The sequence below is a fragment of the Pogoniulus pusillus genome, chromosome 24 (assembly GCF_015220805.1).
Source record: "Pogoniulus pusillus isolate bPogPus1 chromosome 24, bPogPus1.pri, whole genome shotgun sequence".
In the NCBI taxonomy this organism is placed as follows: Eukaryota; Metazoa; Chordata; class Aves; order Piciformes; family Lybiidae; genus Pogoniulus; species Pogoniulus pusillus.
The window spans coordinates 10488771-10509235 of NC_087287.1; the positions used below are offsets into that span (position 1 = coordinate 10488771).

Below are 20465 nucleotides of genomic sequence, written 5' to 3' on the forward strand. Positions count from 1 at the left end.
CCCACCACCCTAACTGGTTATTTTATCTCTGAAGGTGCCTGAGATACACCATGCAGATGGGAGCACCACCAGCTGCAAGGTGCTGTTCCTTTTGCCTTCAACTACTCCTTACTCTGCCTTAGCTCTAATCACTTCTGCTTTGACCTCGGGGAGCATCTTTCTGCAGACGTTTTGCCCTTTCACTTAACCACAGTGTGGCCTCAAGCATATCCTCCTACCAGGTCCTTTCTCTTCTGCCCAGCTCACCGTTACTCTGTTTCAACCACAACACGGGAAGTGAAACACATCCAGGCAGAACTGAGTGTGAAGTGGCAGAGCTGCTGGGGCAGAACAGAAGACGCAATATATAACAAAGCTGAGGAGGGCTGGAAGTATCCAGATGACCTCTGCAGTACCTCTGGGGCATTGCAGCAACGGGACAGCCCAGTCCGCTCTGATGCAGAGCTCCACCACTGATGCAGAGCTCCAAGCTGTGACATTCAGCAGCTACAGGAGCCCTTTAGGTCGTATTTACTTGCTAGTTTAATCATGGTGGAGATGAAAGAAGCCACCTATCAGAGCCCTGGTTTGTTAGCTTTCCTCAGATCTGCTAACACTTCTCTCTGCTAAGCAGAGAAACAAGCCTGCCAAATTTCTAGCTGGTACCCTGCCCAGCTCACCCACATCAGAACAGGGCTCAGCATCTCCAGCAGCTGTGACTGCACATTTCCTCCCATTTTTTCATCCTCTCTTCTCACCAGATGCCAGCAGCTGCACTGGAGAGAGCATCATTCCCTCAGCAGGTGCATGCTCAGGCATATCTATTCCACTGCATGCCCTTTGATTGCTGCTGACTGAGAAGAGACCTAAGCATGGAGAGCAAAGAGAGCTTCTCTTCCCTCTCCTGAGTCCAAGGATCACTGAGAGTCAAGCACACACACCACAGCTACTTATATTTCAGTCATGTTCCACAACAAAGCATAAGTTCAAAGCATATGAAACTGTCCAAGTACACTGGAGAAAACCCAGGAAGCAGCAAATTAAGGGGAGGTTATTGCTGGTGCAGATGGGATGAGTGCGTTCTGGTTTAAGTACCCTGCCTAGCCCAGCAGAGATGAAAGGACTTCAGAAGCTGCTCCAGGTCCTTCATCCCCTACAATGGATTCAATAAGCAGAAATTTGCTCTAACTCATGGTCAGAGAGAAAACCTGAAACAGCAGATCTCCACTGTGACCTCCAGCTGTTCAGATGTCAGCTCTCTGCTTTGCTGATCTACTACCTTGCTTGCCATCGTATGGCAGCACACTGACAAAAGGATTAAAGGTAACCCCAGCAGAAGAGCTGGGCAGAACCTCAAGCTGCTGAGGATGAAAGAGGGTTTCCTGCTCTACTACTCATCAAGATGTTAAAGAAAAGGTTGTTTTTTCATTTGGTGAGTAAGATTGACATTCATGGCCTCAGTGCAGATAACTCCTTGGAAGAGACCTGAAGAAGAGAAACCAGGAAGATATGACAAGGGTAAAACTAAGGCTCTTCAAGATGCTTCTGGTGAGGAACATCTCCCACAGCCCACCATCAAGAGCTCAGAGTCAGTGTGCTGACCACAACAGGAGGCTGCCATGCAAGAGCTGGAGAACATCTTCAAGAACCTCCTCTCCTCTTGGACTTTTTGTCACCATCATCATAGCAAGTTTCTGAAAGCAAAGCCTGTCTGCAGATACCAAAAAACCTGAATGAGAAAGAGTCTTCCTATCTGAACTTCACTGCTTGCTAAAGTAAGTATTGCAAGGTCAGCTGGAGAGATCTGATCAGTTTATCTCAGTCCTGTCACCACCAGAGAAGGCAATGAGGCATGTTTCTGACAAGGAAGGTCAATGGAACATTCCAGCCTTTGTCCATTAAGAAGTTGAGTGAGTTTCCAAAAGGAAGAGATCAGCAAGGCTTCTGGTGCTGGTAGCTAGGAGCTTCAGGTACAGCCTGCTGCTCCCCAGCAGCACCTCCCTGCAACTCAAGAGGAAGAAAATGGTTTCTTGGTTCCAAGTAATGTGCCAGTGAAAATACACCCAGTAAAACACAGGTTGATTAGCACTGCTTGGGAGACCTGAAATGCACAAAGGAAGCAAAGTCCAGCTGCAAAAGACTTCACAGAGAAGACAGCAGGTAAGTCCAGATGCTAGGTTCTGCCCCTCCAGTCTGTGGAGTTCAGCTCTGTGATACATCAAGCAAAGCCAGGAACTTCAGAAGCGAGGGGGCAAGGTCATCTTGCCCACCAAGAGGAAGAAAACAGCAGAGTGATGGTGGTGGCAATGATGAAGACGTGCTGCTTGCTGGACAAGCCTCTCCAGCTCAGCAAAAGAATGGCAACGAACTGAATCAGCAATGATGAGTCGGTGATCGATGAGACTCCTACATTTCAACGTTAAGCCATGTGCTTGCACTGAGGGCAGAGGAGTTTTTCCAACCCAAAACACAAGGACCAGAAGATTGTGAATGGTGCTAAGGAGAGGAGCTCACCAGCAAGAGGCAGGGACCTCTTCTTACCTTGGAGTTGGAGGCACGTCCCAAACCAGTAGGTCCGACACCAAAGGCAGGGGCAGGCTGCCACTGCTGAGTGTCCTCAACTCCGACTAAGCAATGTGGGTTGACCTTTCTTCCCAGCTCTAGGAGTCAAAGCCTTGCAAGGGAAACTGATCTTCAGACAATGTTGGAACCCTAAATTCTGAACACAGACACCTTGTGCATTGGTCAGTGACAGACAATGAACATCCCTTGAAGCCAGGCGTTCTCTTGGGCTTAAGGTGTGGGCACAGGCAATTTGTGACATTGCTACTGAAACTCAAAAGAGAAAGGTGATTTTTGAGAACAAGGCTCTCTCAGGTCTCACATGGTCTGCAGAAACAAAAGCAGCAAGGACAAATATGATGCTTAGGTAGGAACAGTCTGAAGGTACATGCACTGTTGTGTATGGGTGCACTTTGCCTTCAACACACTTTGCCATAAAGGGGCCTCTGATCTGCCAGAGGGTGCCACAAGAGCTCCACAGGACCAGGGACTAGCTGGAAGACAGCTCAAGAATAGAAGCACCTTTAAGAAATTGGTTTCTTTTTGGTTTAGTTTGGGCCCTGCTGTCCTTAGAAGGTGTATCTAAGGACTGTAGTTCCTGGCTATTGATCTACATGGAGTTCATACTCCTCTACCCACATGCCAATGGCACTCAGCTCATTTACACATTAACCTGCTCCAAAGAGTAATCACAGCTCAGCTCATTTGCACATTTGCATACTCATTTCATTTTAAAAACTGAGGTTAAAAACCAGTGCAGGCAGAATGCCCTTAACCACAGCTGTTCCCTAACCAGGTGTCGTCAGGATTTTACCTCCAAACCAAAAGGCAGGCAAAGCAGATGCTTTGGGATTGGGTCTGTTTGTCCCTGACAAGCTGAACAGCTGCCCTGAGATGGATGCCAACAAGCTGGAGCAAATTCAACACAAAGCAAGTGAAGCTGGACATGGTTGTACACAGAGAGGCCAGGCTTACGGGTCGTCCATGAAGTCGTAGATCTCCCTCATGGCCACACCTCCCACGTTGACAAAGAAGACAAGGCGCAGCAGGACCAAGTAGTGTTCTGGAGGCATCCAAAGGACAAACTTCAAGTAAAATGTGTTCAGCTCTGCCAATAAAAACTGAGAGAAGGGACATTTTAATTATGTTCAAAAGACTTCACTAAATGAAGTCCTGGAATCTCCCTCTCTTTCTCTCTCTGCATGACTTCCCCCAGCCCTCGGTTCTCCAGCACCACTAAGACCAGCTCAGCGTTACCAAGAAGCTGTTGCATTAATGACTGAGTTGTTTTTAGAAGCTTTCTATGTGTTGGAAGAGGTATTAAAAGAAAACCTAAAACACACAGCAGAAAATTGGGCAAAAACTTCCCAGAAGTTTCTTTTTAGAAGCTGTATTAAAGAACAACACACAGCAGAGAGCTGGGCAAAAACTGCCTCAAGTTTTAACCAGTTTGAAGGACCTGCAGAACCACTCATCACCAGTCCTAAGAACAACAGCTTGTCCTTTCATTACCACTTAAGGTCTGATTGAGGGAGCTCTCAAGTGACAAGAGGCATTAGCAGGACATCCTGGGGCTTTGATTTGGTGCAGATTTTTTACAGTTGCACAAGTGTGCCAAAGTCAACTTTGCAGAGCTGCTCACACAACGATAGCAAAAATGTTCTCCATGACCAGCCCTGGCAGTGTCGGCAAGCAGAAACAAGTTTCTCACTTCCAAAGCTCTAACAAAGGCACTAAGCTTTGTTTAATCCTTCAGAATGAGCCAGTACCTGAAGCTCCTCAAAGTGTCAGTTGCAACCAGGTTTTGCTGAGGGAAGCACTACTCTGCCAAAGACTGGCATCAATTCAGTAGACTCTGGGTTGCAAAATCTGCTCCAGCCCCTAACCTCCAATTTCCTCAGGGTGCAAAGCTGGGGCCTGTGCACTCAGGAACCCCACAGAAATGTTTGTTTCTTTCAGCAGACACATTTTCCTTACTTCTCCCATGGACTACGGGAGGCTGGGCACGTTTGCTATGCCATGGGGAGCTGGTAGGTGTTTTCTGGAGCAGAAATCAGGTGATGGTAACTTGAACTCAAGGCTGAGTTTGCAAACTGTCTGGCAGTGGCTGCTGGCTCCACTGTGTGCTGCCTGTGCTCTTACAGACAGTGCATTGTCCCCAGGGCACACTTAGCTCTGCCACTGACAGCAGTACTAAATGCAATGTCATTAGAGTGGGGGTGGCTTGCCAATCTGAGTAATGAGCCCCACTCAGCAAAGCATAATGGGGAACTCTGCTGGACAGACACCAAGACAAACCACCACCAGATTTCATATTCCACGCAGTTCAAGGTGCTTTATAGTTTCAAGATGCTCTCCGTGCTCAAGAGCTGAAGTTATGCTGCTGTAGCAGCTGATAACAATACACAGTTACAGCCTGTACCCAGGAGTGACACAGAAGCTGAGTGATGCTCGTTGTCTCTGGAATCACTGCAAGTGTCACAAGGTTTGTTTTGATTAAACTCCACAGTTACTGAATAGAAATGAGTTGGACCTGCTCAGCACAGAGCCAAATGACATCCCACGTGCAGGACAAAGGCCAAAGTCCCCCATCTGACAAGAAGTGGGGGAAAAGCATTTGAACTGTCAGGTTTCTCCTCCTTACGTGCACCATAGCTGTGACTGAACTGGAAGGTGGGAATTCAAGGTGATGCATCACAGCTTTGGCCCCTCAGATGGTGGATGCAGGCAGACTATCAGTCTGCTGAGCCAGCTGGAGAAGCTAGCCTTCTTTTGGGTCTGAGGGAGTCACTTCACCTCAGCTGGTCAAGCCACATGTTCAGTGAAGCATTAAAAATAAAGGAACTCTAGAGTAACCAGGAGGTCCTCCAAAAAGCAGGGAGTGGGACTCAATGATCCTTATGAGTCGCTTCCAACTCAAGACCTTCTGTGAATCAAAGTATTTAAGGCTGCATAAAAATTCTACCAGAGGCAAAACAATGAGCTTCAGGAGCTGTGCTGCTCAGAGATAAGAGAACCTGCCTGAAGCATTGAGTACAGTTCTCTGCAGATGCAGTGTGATGTGTGCCTGCTTCAGACCCAGAGCAACCAGCCCCTTCCACCCCAAGGCAATGGTTTTGGTACTTGCTGAAGTATTTGTAGCTTGCTTTATACTGCTCACAATACCAATCAATGTTGTTCAGCAAGCAAGAACCAATATTTATGTAATTAATCTCTGAAGTGCTCCAGAGACATAGAAACAGACACCTTTGGGAGTGATCTTTTTCAACCTCAACTACAGCAATATCTCCCTGCCTGAGTTTCAAAACAAGTGGTAAGGAAAAAGCAAAGCAGAAGTTTCCTTACTACAAAGATGATGCCACAAACTGCGAGCCATCTGCGTAAGCTGGATGCTGGCTTCCACTCAAACTTGACCCAGCTGTATGGGGTGAACTGGAAGACAATTCTCTTCATCTTCCCCCTGAACAGGAAGCAAAACACATCCTTGTAGTTTTAAGAAACAGCTCTTAAGAGCCACCTAGGCTTCCATCTGAGACACCAATGCATGGATGCAAAATGCCATTGCTTGCTCCACAGAGATGATTACTCCATGAGATGAACACCTTTGGACAATCACTTCCAGCTACAGGCACTGAGGTGAGCAGCTCCTCAGCCCTGCTTTGCTCAGCAGACACTACAGATATGGATGGTTCACAGCTGGTAGGAGACTACATGGGGTCTGTTACATGTTAAGTTTCAGAGTGCTGATGACTCTGGAGTTGTGGTTACTGGGGAGCTGGGCACTATTTGCACAAGGAGCAGAGAGATCCTTCTGTGGATGACAGTATGGACCCTGATGGAGTTCCTACAAAGGGCTACAAAGATGCCAAGGGGACTGAAGGAGCCTCTGAGGAGGATAGGCTGAGGAAGGAACTGGGGCTTTCTACACTGGGAAAGAGCAGACTCAGGGGTTACCTCATCAATGCTGATCAATACTTCAAGCGTGGGTGTCAGAAGGATGGGACCAGTCTGTCTTCAGTTGTGCCCAGCAACAGCACAAGGGGTAATGGGCACAAACCAAAGATAAGGCAAGAAGTCCCATCTAAACACAAGGAGGAACTTTGGAGCACTGGAGCAGGCTGCCCAGAGAAGTGATGGAGTCTCCATCTCTAGAAACATTCCAAATCCACCTGGATGTGGTCCTGTGTGACCTTCTCTCTGTGACCCTGCCCTGGCAGAGGGGTTGGACTTGATCTCCAGAGGTCCCTTCTGTGATTCTGCCTCTCCTTTAAGCATTGCTTCTAGACACCAGGCAATGCCTTGACAGACAGGTAGATTTTAAACTATTCAATTCCCAAGTTAAAGGAAACTCTCACAAACCAGCTTCCTTGCTGTAATAAGTTACCAGGCCATCAAAACACACTTGAATTCTTTAATTCACATTAACCCCACACAAAAGCCCAATCTTCACACTGTGTTACTGCTTGTGGAGTTACTTTCTACCCCAACTTACTTGTAGGTAGGAATGTTCCAAAGTCCTTGCCATTTGTAAGTTTTCAAAGAAAGCCAAGACAGAGTCTTCATCCCACAGTAAATTCCTAATCCATTGCATAGGATCACATCCATTATCCACTGAAAGGAGAAGAACAGTGATGCTGGAGAAGCAGCACTAAAGCTTGTAAGATGACAACACTACAGGTAGATGTGGAGATACTCTCAGTCACTAGGGTTGAACATCCCCATAGGAGAGAGGGGCAGGAACTGTCAGGAGAATGTCTCAGCTACCCAAGCCTGCTCAAAGCAGAAATGTTCTACAGAAGATGGCTGTGGATTCTCTTGCTGTACTCATTCTGCTACACACCAGATCTCTTCTCATTTAGCATCAACTCCACTCTGTCAAGTTATCTAGGAACACATCAAAACCCAATCTGAGCCTGTTCCCATGGGCTGGAGTTTACTTTGCCCAATAACGTCACCTCCTCTTCAACCTTCAAGCTGCCTCCTCAGGAAATGACTTCTCTGCAAGCTCAGGATGCAAAACCAAAAAGAGGACTCCTGCCCACGCTCTGTGCTTTATTGCCAAGTGTTCATTCTGGAGATGGAGCTCTTGAGCTGACACAAATCTGCCTGTCCTCCAGCTGCAGAGCAGTGGAGCACTGAGTGTTAATTTCATGCCAAGTTGTTGTGGTTTTTTTGTTGTTGAAGGCAGAGCAGCTTTGCTCGATGTCTTATCCATAATGCATTTTTCTTTTATCAAAACATTGCAAGCTTGGGAAAGATTTTGTACTTCAAGAACAAAACCAAGCCAAACCCAACTAAGAATCAAAGCTGTGTGCCCTGGATGTGGCTAATTCTGATTCCTTTGGGAACCAATTTACATTTCCCAGAAAAATAAAGAGAAGTGTCTCACTTTAAGCTACAGAGCTCCTTTATTCCACAGAGAAGGTAGACCTGTTCCCTCTGGCCTGAGAAGCTAGACACCAGCAGTATTTTAGGAGAAGAATGTCTACATCTTGTCCTGTGCAAAGCCCATTCAGCTCTTCAGCAGGGCCAAATGTTTCTCTTCTAAAACCCTTTTATAAACCACAACAGAAACTCTAAACACAGTGAGTGCTTTGGAGAAAAGCGAAGATCGATTTGGGGCACAAACTGGACTGAGTCTGGGTTTTGGTTTGTAACAGACAAGAACAAAATCACCATCTGAGACTTTACCAAGTTTCACTCTTCATTTCAGATTGTATGGTTTGTACCATCACCAGATATTAGAAAGCATCAGGGTAAAGCTTTAGATTCTTTCTCTGGTGTGCAATGAGCCAAGGCAAATATTTAACCATGTGCAATGGTTTGAAAACCTGCAAAAGGAGCAACACACCACCTACAAAGTCAACAAGAAGAAGCAGAGAAGCTGCTGAGCTGGAGCAGATCACACACCCCTCTGGCCACATGAGATAATTCAGTTCTCACCACTTCCTTTACTCTCTGCACCTCACTTGGGCAAGAAGACCATGATCTGGGCAGTACATACGTGATCCCACCAGCATTCACTAAAGTTTGGAAGCTGGTGCTCCAGGCTGTACTCCAGGAATTCAAACATCACACTGATGATCATACACATCCACCAGTCTCGAATCATCAATGTCTATGGAGAGGGAGAGAAAAAGTCCTTCCAATATCAATAACCATTGCACTGCAATGTCACTAAACCATTAGTTACTAAACCCATTAAACCATAGTTACTAAAAACCATTCCCCAAATGAAGACTTGCACACCAGCCTGAGCAGAAACAGACAGCACTTACACTAAAGCCTTTTGGAGACCAAACAAAAGAGAACTCAGCACTGTGGAGATATTGCTCACATTTAAAGACTTGGAAGTGTATGCAAAAAATATTCCTTCCAGTAACCATAATATAAGATTAACCCTTCAGGGCTTTGGTGAGCTTTGTTTATTGGTTATTTCTCCAGCTGAGAGCATCTTGTCTCCAGTAGCCAGAAAAGGTTCTGGAGACTCCTGACAATCTGATTTCCAGGATGTGATCATCTAGTGAAGCCAAATGCTCACAGGTCTCTAAACCTATCAAGTATGCAACACAAAGACAAGGCAGACAGTGAAGAAAACAGACAGTGACACTGATGTCATTACATGAAAGAATAAAGCAGGTGAGATGGGCTTCAGATGGAATCAAGTTAAATGAATAGAATTACTGCTTGACCACCACAGCAGCACTATTCCAGTGCTGCTCAAAAAGGCTTTTCAGAGCCTGCTAAATGCAAACTTTAAAAGACACCTGTGCTGAATCTCAGCCCTGACTCTGCAGGGACACACAAGCCAGCCAGCAGCCTGTCAGGATGAGGAGAGGAGCAGCATCTCCTTCCCTGTTCAGCAGAAGGATTCAGCTGGCCTGCAGCACTAGAACACATCTATCACCTGGCACAACAAGGCATCTCTGCTGACATTTCTTATCTGAAGCAGTTCAGAGCACAGAGAGGCCACACACCCAGTCTGCTGCATCCTCAACTGGGTGCCTTGGTGGAAGGTGGCAGTGCTAAAAGTGCCAGTACTAATTCTGCAAGAGTAAAGGCAGCTTGGCACTGGCCACCCCACCCAGAATAGGGGAGAAAAATACAAGCTAGGCATCATCACAGGTTAGTCTGACAGCAAATGAGCCAAATGACTCCACAGCAGACAAGAAGGCCCAGGATGATTTCCAACTTTATTCTCAGTATTGCCCTTCTGGTGCATTGAGACTCAGCTTAAGAGTCTGCTGCTCCAAGGAACAACCCAAACACATGCTCATCTCTCCTCATAAAGACAAGACACTCAACTTCCAGCTTTTTATAGAAAAAATATGCTGACAAAAAAAAAAGAACTACAGCAGCCAGTGTCTCTCAAGCTTAGCAGTCTGGAGCCCTTCAGATGAGGCTGCAGCCTGGCAAGCTGGTGTATCACTCCCAGCATCTCAGCAGGAACAGGCTCCTCAATCAAAACAGCTTCTTCCAGATCAAGACAGACAATAGATGGAGCAGACAGGCATATTGGGTTCTGCCCTACTCTAGCTCCCCAGGAGGTGTTACTGCTTCCCTCCCATCTTGTCACCAGGTTCTCCCTACTTAGGTGTTTTTCCTCAGTCTGACATTATCTGTAACAATAAATACAGCCTGGAACTGAAATGCTGTTCTGCTCTTTAACTTTCTAATATAATTCCCTTGTGTGAAGAAGGTCCAAGTTTCCTCAAACTGACAATTCTGAACACAGCAAGTCACCACCAAGCTGATCAGAAGTCAGCCTCCTCACACCCAGCACACTCATCTTTTGCTTACAGAGGTTAAAAAAGCACCCAGGCCAAACCGGAACACTCCTGGGAATACATATCACTTTTGAAAAGGAAAACCAAAACAGTGGTTGTAGCTTATTAAGACAGCCTGAGCCTTTTCAGTTTAATTACAGAGGTCTTGGAGGTAAAAAAAATAAGCAAGGTGCAAAGGGCAAAATAAAGTTAGACACTAAGTTGCTCAGGGCTAAAAAAGAGCTAATATTTAAACCAAAATAATCACATGTTTAATGTGTTTTGCCAGAGACAAGCACAACTGGAATTCCTTCCACAGTTGGTTGGTCTTGGCTAAACAGAATTAAAGCCTTGGATGCCACTGAGTCTTAGAGCAGTGGTAAGTATCATCCTGCTTCTGTGCTGGGGTACCACCAACAGACTTCACACCTCCTCTGAACACCCTCCTCTCCACACTGCACATCCAAAGCTCATTCCAGCATTTACTGTGCAGCAGCAAAGGTTTCCACTTTCATTGATCTGACTTCAGGGTTATGGTGGAGAATGGAGCTTGTCAATACAGCGTACCTCAGGAAAGAAATGAGGTGACCCAACGTGGTCAGGGGAAAGAGAAAAGCCCTTCATGATCACAAACAGCTGGTTTAGTCCATAGCTGACTGTCTAATATAACCGACTGGCATTGCTAAAACAGACAGTCAAGCTCTAAAAGCAGACCAGCACTGTAATAGAAAGGTAACTGAAGACCGTCTTACCTTCAGGTACCAGCCAAAGAAATGAGCAGGAACAAAGCCATCCAATTTGTCCTATAACCCAAGAAGAGCCTAGGTCAGTTGGCACTACAGCAACAGCCTGCTCTCAAGGCTTACTGTTTCCCCAAGAAAAATGCAGCAGCAAACTTCAGATATTTCACACAAACCCCAGATGCACTTCACCAGTTTGTTTCTTCTCGATCACAGGGAATAAAATTATCTGCCACACCAAGCCAGCAACTTAAGGGCAGAAACTGTAATTAGGATAAAGCAGAGATACCATTCATTGCCTTCCAAGGGGACAGAAGCAGAATATGTTCTAGCCACAGCAAAAACATGCATGTCTGATGGAGAAATAAATGCATCTAGTAGAGCTTCCTAAAATCTTATAAGCCCTGACACCACAAATCTCTGGGCAGAGAGGGCTTTTTCTCCTCCTATCTTTGGTGCATAGATAGAAAGGGACAGCTGTACCTGTCCTCTGGTTCCTGATACACTGAAGACCTTCCATGGCAGACCCAAAAGATTCAGTGCTCTTCACTTACACAAGCACTGACAGTTCTGCTCAATGAGTGAGCTGTAAATAACCAAAATTTCTTTGCCCTTGAATCTGAAGTCTTCTGTTTGCCAGCAAGGAACAAGAACCTGCTGGTTTCTGCTAGTCAGGAAAGTGCAACTTAGAGATTGCTGGGAAACATGCAGCTTCTGAACTCTGTGTTCAGAGTGGGTGTGAGCAGAAGATTCTTTAAGCACACAAACCCAAACACCTAGGGGGAAGGGTTTATGCCAATAATCTGAGAAAGGAGGACTGATAAGCACTTTACCCTCTCTCCTGGGCTCTGTAACTAAGATACAGAACCACATCTCCATCTGATCAGCAGGAAACATCAAGAGAAGAGACAGAAGGAAGCCGAAAGTCAGCCATAACCTGTTCTTTTGTTCAACACTCAGAAAGGCTGCATCTTGAAGAGTTCAGTTAAACAACTTTTTACCAAAGGCCAGTCAGACTCACTAGGCAGTAACTCAGCTTCTTACCCAGATGTTGTGGAAGGGATCAGTTGCATTGCCAGGATCATAAATAAGGCAGTTGCCCCCGTAGTCTCTTTCCGGCAAAGGCACCCCCAGGTGTGGGTCGATGTACTTCATGAACTGCCTGCCATCTTGCACAGTCTGTGAGGGGAACACAAAGCCTGGGTTTCTCTCTTAGTACATATCAATGCACAGAAAAGACAGAAGCTGACTGAAATCAGCACTGCATCCTCAAATGGGTGGGGTAGGTCTGGTACACCCGGAGCTTGAAGCATCAGCCAGTCTATCTACTCCACCTTCTGGGCCTCTGATGGTAAATAACAAGGAAAAAAATACTATGGAATGAAGATTCCTTATAGATGAAGAATCTGAGAGCCTTAACTCTGTTTCCTAACCTACTCCTTTATGCCTCCTCTCTCCCAAACCTCACCACTCTACCTGACACATCCTTCTTACTGCACCTTCTGCCTTTCCTCTCCCCTCCTCGAGCCTGAGGAGGCTAAGAAAAAGCAGGGAGAAAGCCAGGAAATACTGGTTTAATAGTTGTGCCTCCTGCACTAGAAGCTTTTCTGGGTTCCTGGACCCAGGTGCACTTTCAAGGTGCAGCTCTATTCTCTGCACCTCACTATGAAGACAGGCTGAGAGAGTTGGGGTTGTTCAGTCTAGAGAGGAGAAGGCTCTAGGGGGACCTTAAAGCAGTCTTCCAGTGCTTGAAGAGAGCTACAGGAGACTTGGGAAGGGATTTTTTACAAAGGCTTGTAATGATGGGACAAGGGGCAATGGTTTGAAAGTAGAGCAGGGTAGATTTGAATTGGACATTTGGAAGTTCTTTACTATGAAGGTAATGAGACACTGAAACAGGTTTCCCAGGCAGAGGGTGGAGGTCCCATCCCTGAAGACATTCAAAGTCAGGCTTGCTGGGGCTCCCAGTAACTTCATCTAGTTGAGCTGACTACAAGGAGGTTGGACTAGATGACTTCCAGAGGTCCCTTCCAACCCCTCACACTCTACAATTCCCTAACCTGATAATTTTTCCTCAACCTACAGGTCTCATGCAACAGCACAACAATTCCAAGGCTTCACACAGATGAAAAGCATCTCCTGCAGTCAGTGACAAAACTGAAGAATGCAAAGGATTTTATATCCACACTAAACTGGCTTTTAGTACTTAGAGTTCAAGTTACTTACCTGAAAGAGTATGAAGATGAGGAAGAGCTCATACACAACGCTGACACACAGCCAAAACCTCCAGTAAGCTACAGAAACAGACCAAGGGGGTGTTAGCAAGTGTCTGCTTTTTGCTTGGACAATTATTCTTTTACTCTGATATCATTTCAGGAAGGGAGGCTCCCACCAAGAGAAGTTGGAGAGTCCTGTACTGGAGTGTTCCACTTCCTCCTTATAAGATACAGCCAGAGAGGCTACTCTGGAGTTAGCCAGCATTAGGAAGGCAACAGCCTGGGGCTGTGAGGGTGGACCAGGAACACCTCGATTCAATGGACTAAATAATCAGGAATCATAAAGAGTGACAGATGCCACCTACAATATTTTCTAGCACTCCATGGAAGAGAACTTTACATCCTTCTTGACTCCCTTTCTTCATACTCTCACTTCATCTGACCAGCTTTGGTTTTCCCAGCCCTGCCATGGCTACCACACTCTGACACTTTTTGTGTCCTGCTAAACCAAACAGTAGATTTGAAGGTGGTTGAGGCCCCATCCCTGGAGGTGTTTAAGGTCAGGCTGGATGAGGCTTTGGCCAGCCTGATCTAGGACAGGGTGTCCATGCCCATGGTGGGGGCGGGGGGGAGGGGGGGTGGAACTAGATGACTCTTGTGGTCCCTTCCAACCCTGACTGATTCTATGATTCTAGGAGTCACTCCTTTATTTCTGCAAATCCATCTTCTGTCCCTGAACACAAGAGAAGAAAGTGTTTCACAAGACCAAAGCTATTTCCACTTTTACTAGGAATTAACTAAACAACAGGAACAAAAGGTTTAGCAGGTGCAACATCCATGAGATCATCTGAAACTCTTCATAGTAAGATGAATATAATGAAAACTTCATCTGCCTTTTTCATCCTCTTGAGATGTGCTATTACAGCTCTTCTCACACCTAAGTACCAGCAGACTCTACACAAATTGAAGTATTCATGTATTCAGCTCCATCATATTATCATTCCATGGTCTGGGTTGGAAGGGAGCTTAAAGATTATTTACTTCCAACCCTCTGACACGGGCAGAGGCACCTCCTACTAGACCTGGTTAGTCAAGGCCACATCCAACCTGGCTTTGAACATATCACCATCACCTCAGTCCTTCCAAGGGACTTAGACTTTGGGTAACAGGCTCTCTGACTGTCTTGGCCACATGTGGTGTGGTCCATGAGCTACGCTCATGCCCCTAATTCATTCTACTCCACCCTGAGACTGGTTTGGTTTCTGTTCCATAAAGTGGGTTCTGGGCTCCGAAATCTCACCCAGTGGTATTGGGCCACAGGTCAAAGCAGAGCCAGGATGTGCAGAGAGTGCTCCAGCACTTCTTCCTAACCACAGCCAGAAGCTTGCACAAGGTCACTCAGCCAGACTTGACTCGTTCCAAGTGGATACTGAAACCTCCAGCTACGTCACAGCCTAATCACCCTGGAATGACTTTAATAGACTTTCTTTAGATGCTTCCTGTTTACCCTTGTAAAGCAGAGCACTCCTTCCATGGGAACATCTAGGTGCTGAGTAAAATTAGAGTGGGGCAAAGAGGAACCAAGAGAGTTGTTCTTAAGTGGAGTGGATGGTTGGATCCCACCTGCATGAATGTGGTTAGCCACAAAGTGAGAAGATCAGGAGCCTTCAAGACTGATCTGGGCATTTGTCTCTATTAACTCCAAGGCAGCTTAAGTAGGTTAATGGTAAAAGCAGGACCATGACAGGTCCTGTGCTAAAAACAGGACCTAGTGCATTGCAAATGTGTTTGGTGATCAGCTTAGAACCCAAAAATCAACCAGCCGTGGTGCTGAAGAGCTGCTTAGAGTCTTGTTTATCAACTGAAACAAAAATAAATGTAGTCATTGCCCAACCCAGCATCAAAGGAGAAAACAAAACCATTAAACAACCAATCAAAACCACACAAAAAAATAGAAATAAAAAATCTCCACTTTTATAAGAAGTCTCTGGCAGGTTGCTTCTGCCAGCAGCATGAAAATAGACTAAAAACTGAGAAGGTGTAGCAAAGCTGCTAAATTAATTCAAACAGATTACTTCACACTTTCAAGGAAGAAAAAACCCATCCTACCATAGAAGGATAACCAAAGAGGACAGATGTGGCCTGGACACCAGAAGTTCAAAGCTTTGTAACAGCTTTCACTGGGAATTGGGAACTTTTAAGGTTTTCACTTGAAGTCTGCAGACATAATTGTAATTCCTCAGTTGTGCAATCAATGAAGTGTCTTCCCAGGGGTCAGTCATTAAAACCCAAACAAACCTCTAAACACACATCACAAGGTGGTTTTGCCCCTTGGTCTCCCTGAGGGAAAGAAAAGCAGAGTTCAGCCTACCTGCCCCTTGGTGAAGCAGTGATTAGAGCCTCTGGTGCAGCTGTCCTTACATGAAGGTAAGAACCATCACCATGGCTTCTGTCTCTCTTTCAGATTTGATAAGCTTCCAAATCCATGGGCAAGTTTTCCCTGGAAAGGCTGACAGAGGGTGCCTGCACCCTCTTGCTCTTCCAGAATGCAGCTTAGGAAAAACAAACCAGCAAACCTACTCACTGATGGTCACATTCTCTGGAAGAGAGAAACCTGTCCTCAAACAGGCACCACTGTGCTGATGAAAACCACCTGAGAATGAGAGTGTGCAGGGCAGAAATGCAGTGCTGACGTCAAGTGATGTAAAAAATGGGTTTGTGTTTGAGAAAGTGTTTTCTGTCCTGTCCCATGACCACATACCTTGAAGAGTAAACATGACATTCCAGCCAGAAGAGCTAGCCCCTCGTTAACACACTTCTCCCACAAGAACTGAGCATTGTTTCCTTCAAACATCACTTTCAGACAAGGAGCTATGGAAATGCTGTTTCCTGCCCTGTAAGGCTGTGTTTGGCAGATCTGACGCTACTCAGACACGCACAGGGCAGGCTGAGCTTTTCTCCTCCTGTACATAAACACACAGGGTGCTGGCAAGAGCTGACCTGCAGCTGCTGAATGCACTCAGACATACTGCAGAATAAAAAAGACCTGGTGATAATGTAGTGCTTTCTCCCCAGCTGACAGAAGGGGTTCTGAAGACTACTTTCTATCTGTACATGCACACCAGCAAGGAGATGTTTTCAGAGCTGTACAAACATTGTGTTCTATCTCTTCCTGGACTGGCTTCAGCTGTAAAGTTATTTTTGGCATACCCCTGCTATTTGTTTCCCTTAAATGCACTTGTCACCATGAACCTCCCTCAAATTAGGACTCTCTTCCTGACGAAGGATGCTTCAACTAATCATTTACATACCTGATAGCTCGGTAATTACCGTGCTCAAACAATGCACTGCTGCCAGTGCTAGGAGGCTGGGGAACACAAGATGAACACTGACCAAGAGATCCCTGTCCAGCTTAGTGCACAACCAGCCCCTCATCCTTATTTAGCAACAAAGGTGTGAGTTTGACCTGAGCCCCTTAAAAGGCTAAACTGATGAAGAAAATAAATTGAGGAAAGCAGCCTTAAATTGAGGGAGGAAACTAAAAGCACAACCTGTTGCTGTAGCAGAAGTGGTGATGAATTGGCAGATGGGGGCTGTGTGCAAACAAACCAGGTGGGCAACACTGAGTGAGAAGAGCCACTGAAACAGAACAGCAGGCAAAAAATATCTCCTGAGTTGGTCATAAATAGGCACAAACACGCTGAATAATAGGGCTCCAAAAACGACCAGCAGGGCAAGAAGCTTAGCTACTTGTAAGACAGAGCTTGATGAGCTCATGTAACAGATCTGCTGGAGCTGTGTGTGCTGGCAGTGACCTGCCTGAGCCAGGGCTTCCTTCTGCCCTATAAATGGAAGCAGTACACTTTACTGCTGCCAGTTCCTTTGAGGTGAGACCTTTCTCCTCAAACAGCACCTCAAAGCGAAGGTCAGAGACCCAACTGCCTTGTGAGAACTTCCCAGTACACCCCTCTGTAACTGGAGAGCCCATACTGAATCCCAGGGGATGCAATGCTATGCCCTGCTGCCTGCAAGAGCCTTGCTGTAGCAGGCAGGAAAAAAGGCTGCTGTTCTTTCAGATGGGAACCCAAATGTGCTGCTGTAACTGTACCTGCTGTCTTAGTAAACTGCAACAGCTCCTGAAAACCACTCTTCAGAAGATCATATCATTAAACAAGTGAGAGGAAGGATGATGTTAACTGTCAACATTCAGTATTTGAAGGGATTGAATGTGGCAAATTCTTCAGCAATCCTGCTCATGGACAAGTACACTCTGCTGAAAGGTGCTTGAATCCAGCAAGGGCTGCTACCCAGACAGAAGCACACAGAGGTGGTGGACATTGGCTCACTCTCCACAAGAAGCTTGCCACAGATACCTCTGACTTTTGCACTTTCTCCATCCAATTCGCAGCACTTTGTTTCAGGGAAGAAAAACAGCTTTGGTCCAGACAAACTAAAAGTACCCTAATATCCCAATAAAAGGACCAATTTGTCTTCAAGAAGGAACTCTGCTGTTTAGCAACACCTCAAGAATGAAAACCTCTGAATAAAAGCTGAAGTTTGCAGAGGTGTGCTGTGGGCACTGCTCCAGAGCAACCTCTGCTCTGAAGTTTTTAACATGCCTGCTATTTCTTACCTAGAGCAGCATTCCTGAACTGGAAGGTTACATTTTTGGCATAAGAAACAGAGTTCAGTTGACTGCAGGAGAGCCTAATGCCTTCAGGAATACTGTATGAGCCTAAAGAAACTCACTTAATTCTTTCTCAGTCATTCACAAGATCAAAGATCTTAAAATATTTTCACCCAAGGTAGTGCTACTTGGAGGAGGTTTTGTGCTGTGCTTTCAGATGCTTGAAAGACTTAACTAAAAAACCTTTAAAATCATAATCAAGGTCTTCTAATCTCCCAGTTCTTGTGGATAATGGAGCACAGGGCTCCAGCACCCAGCACAGGGTCAGAAGTGCAGTCCCACCACAGAAAGGGGTAAAAAGGATAAACAAGGGAAACAAAGGTTTCAAGGATCTGGCAGTTCACACAAAGCTTTTAACTAACAACAGGAAGTCAAAACAGGGAGATCCTAAAAAAACAAGGAAATAACCCTGTGCTCCATGAAGACTGAAAGCAGAGAGGCTTACCAGAGCTGCAGGGAGGCTACCTGATCACTGAGCAGTGATAAGGAACCTCTGTTATTATTCAATTACCATTTACCTTCTCCCCAACTAACACAAATATTTAGGTTCACCATCACCCATGCAATTTACCAGAAATAATTGAGTGACTTCAGCAACTTCAATTACCTGGATGAGGTCTTGAAAATGGTCCATCTTTAGCTTGGGTAACTCCAAAACAGAGGAAAACTAAAATACTGGCAACAATACCTCTGAAAGTGAAAAACAGAACAAACTGGTTAGAATGCTTCACCTTCCCAGTGGAAATGCAGGTTCTATTCCTTGATGGAGAAGTAGTTTGGGCTTTATTTCTTGCCTACTAAACATGGCCATCAAATAGATGCCTTTTGGCAGCTTCTTTGGAAAAAAAAACCAGCAGCTGCTCTCAAATGGTGACAGTATTATGATTTAGATCATTAGTGTGTGTTTGGAAATACCAGGACTTACACTGCATCCTGGGTGCTGTACCTACACAGAGCAATCTGGTCACTCCCACTATGCCCAAGCTAGGAATCAACATGTCCAAGCTTATTGTTTCCAGCCTTGTGAGGGTCATTTTCCTGGAGATAACCTGAATCTGTATCACCGCAGGAACTTAACAGTTACACACCTTTAGCTAAAATCTTTGCTCAGTGTCCTGGTTTTGAGCCACGAGCTGCCCAGGGCAAAAGGACAGAAAGATATTTTACCCTTTAGGGAGTAAAATAAATAAGACTGGCACAGAACTGGAAGTTAAATATGAATGCTATTTGCAAATACATACAGAAATACAAAATGTATTCAGGGAAAAAGGGATATATACACATGAATTAGGCCCCTCCCTGAGGCTAGGCCAAAATTGGACAGCAAGAAGTTATTTCTCCAGCCAAGGCTGCAACCTCCCCCACAAAACAGAGCTAACAGCCACTGCACACGTTCAGAGAAGAGAGGAGGGAGAGAAGGGAGAGAACTGGCTGTGAATCCTCCTCATACTGAGAGATACAGGAAAGCAGAATAAACAACTACGATGTCCTGTGTCCTCCACCAAGACTTTCTAGTCTCTCTCTGGAGGACTTTTCTCTGTAGTTATAGTAATTAACTCTTAATTTCCCTTAACCTACACCACTCAGCCAAACAGCAGCTGCAGCTCCAGTCACGACATTTCACAGACAGGGAAGCTTGGAAGAAAAACCACCAATGTGCATCATACCCATGCCAGGTCCATTAGCTTTTTTGTTCTTCCTGTGGTAACTACATTTTCCCTCTTACCATTCTCATGCTGCTTCCTTATGCAGTTCCCCAAACCTAACCAGCAGCTTGGCCTGCTGGCTTATCACAAAGTAGTTGAGGTGAGAAAGTCTCTAGGATTTGAGACAAGGTCTTCTTCAGATTATCCCTGTAGACAGCCTGGATGATCCATCATGGCTCATGTGTTCTCTTGAGCAGCAGCTCAGGAAGACACCAGACATTAAAGTGTGACTCCAAATAGAATTTTAGCACTGGCCACACAGGAAAACAGAGAGTGTGGCAACTCTTGGATTAGCACAAATTAGCCCGATTAGCACAAATGTGCTCTGTTTGTCTTATCTGAAGAGTTGATTCAGAGACACAAGACAATGAAGCTTGTCTAAAGTGTCTGTGTACCCTCCTTCATTCTGGGCTCCCAAAAAGGCAGCTCCCACTCTCTGTCCCCTCCCTAGCATTATCTACAGTAGCTCAATTGGTACAACTCTCTCATTGCTATCACAAGCTGAAAGCCTGGTAGACTGGCAGATGGAGGTCTGGCCTCCTTGATAACATGTTTTCTCTGTGGCTGTTCAGGGATGGGAGCTAGAGATAATCCACCTGCAAATACACACACACCTGGAGTTATCAGCATGGCTGAGCAGTGACCACTTACTGTCAAAAACTACTGCAAAGGCATCTCAGAAGAGGGACAGTCTCATAGCTTGAAATCCAGTGCACTCAGGATTTTTTAAGCCTGAATATGTTTTTTAGATGGCAAAGTATATTCCCTTTTTTATTCTCCCCCCAAGAAGCCCTGCTCAGCATCCAGAG

The 20465-nt window shown here is 45.6% G+C and overlaps 1 protein-coding gene across 1 annotated transcript in view; it reads right to left on the reverse strand.

The window, feature by feature from the left end:
- Positions 1-20465, reverse strand: part of PTDSS2 (phosphatidylserine synthase 2) — a 37493-nt gene that overhangs the window by 4864 nt on the left and 12164 nt on the right. Inside the window, exons 3-10 of the mRNA XM_064163534.1 lie at positions 18558-18640; positions 13274-13341; positions 12092-12226; positions 11060-11110; positions 8546-8659; positions 7034-7152; positions 5887-6001; positions 3517-3662 (exon numbers count right to left, since the gene is read on the reverse strand). Of these exons, the coding sequence (XP_064019604.1) occupies positions 3517-3662; positions 5887-6001; positions 7034-7152; positions 8546-8659; positions 11060-11110; positions 12092-12226; positions 13274-13341; positions 18558-18640 (831 nt within the window). The remainder of the gene's footprint in view (positions 1-3516; positions 3663-5886; positions 6002-7033; positions 7153-8545; positions 8660-11059; positions 11111-12091; positions 12227-13273; positions 13342-18557; positions 18641-20465) is intronic.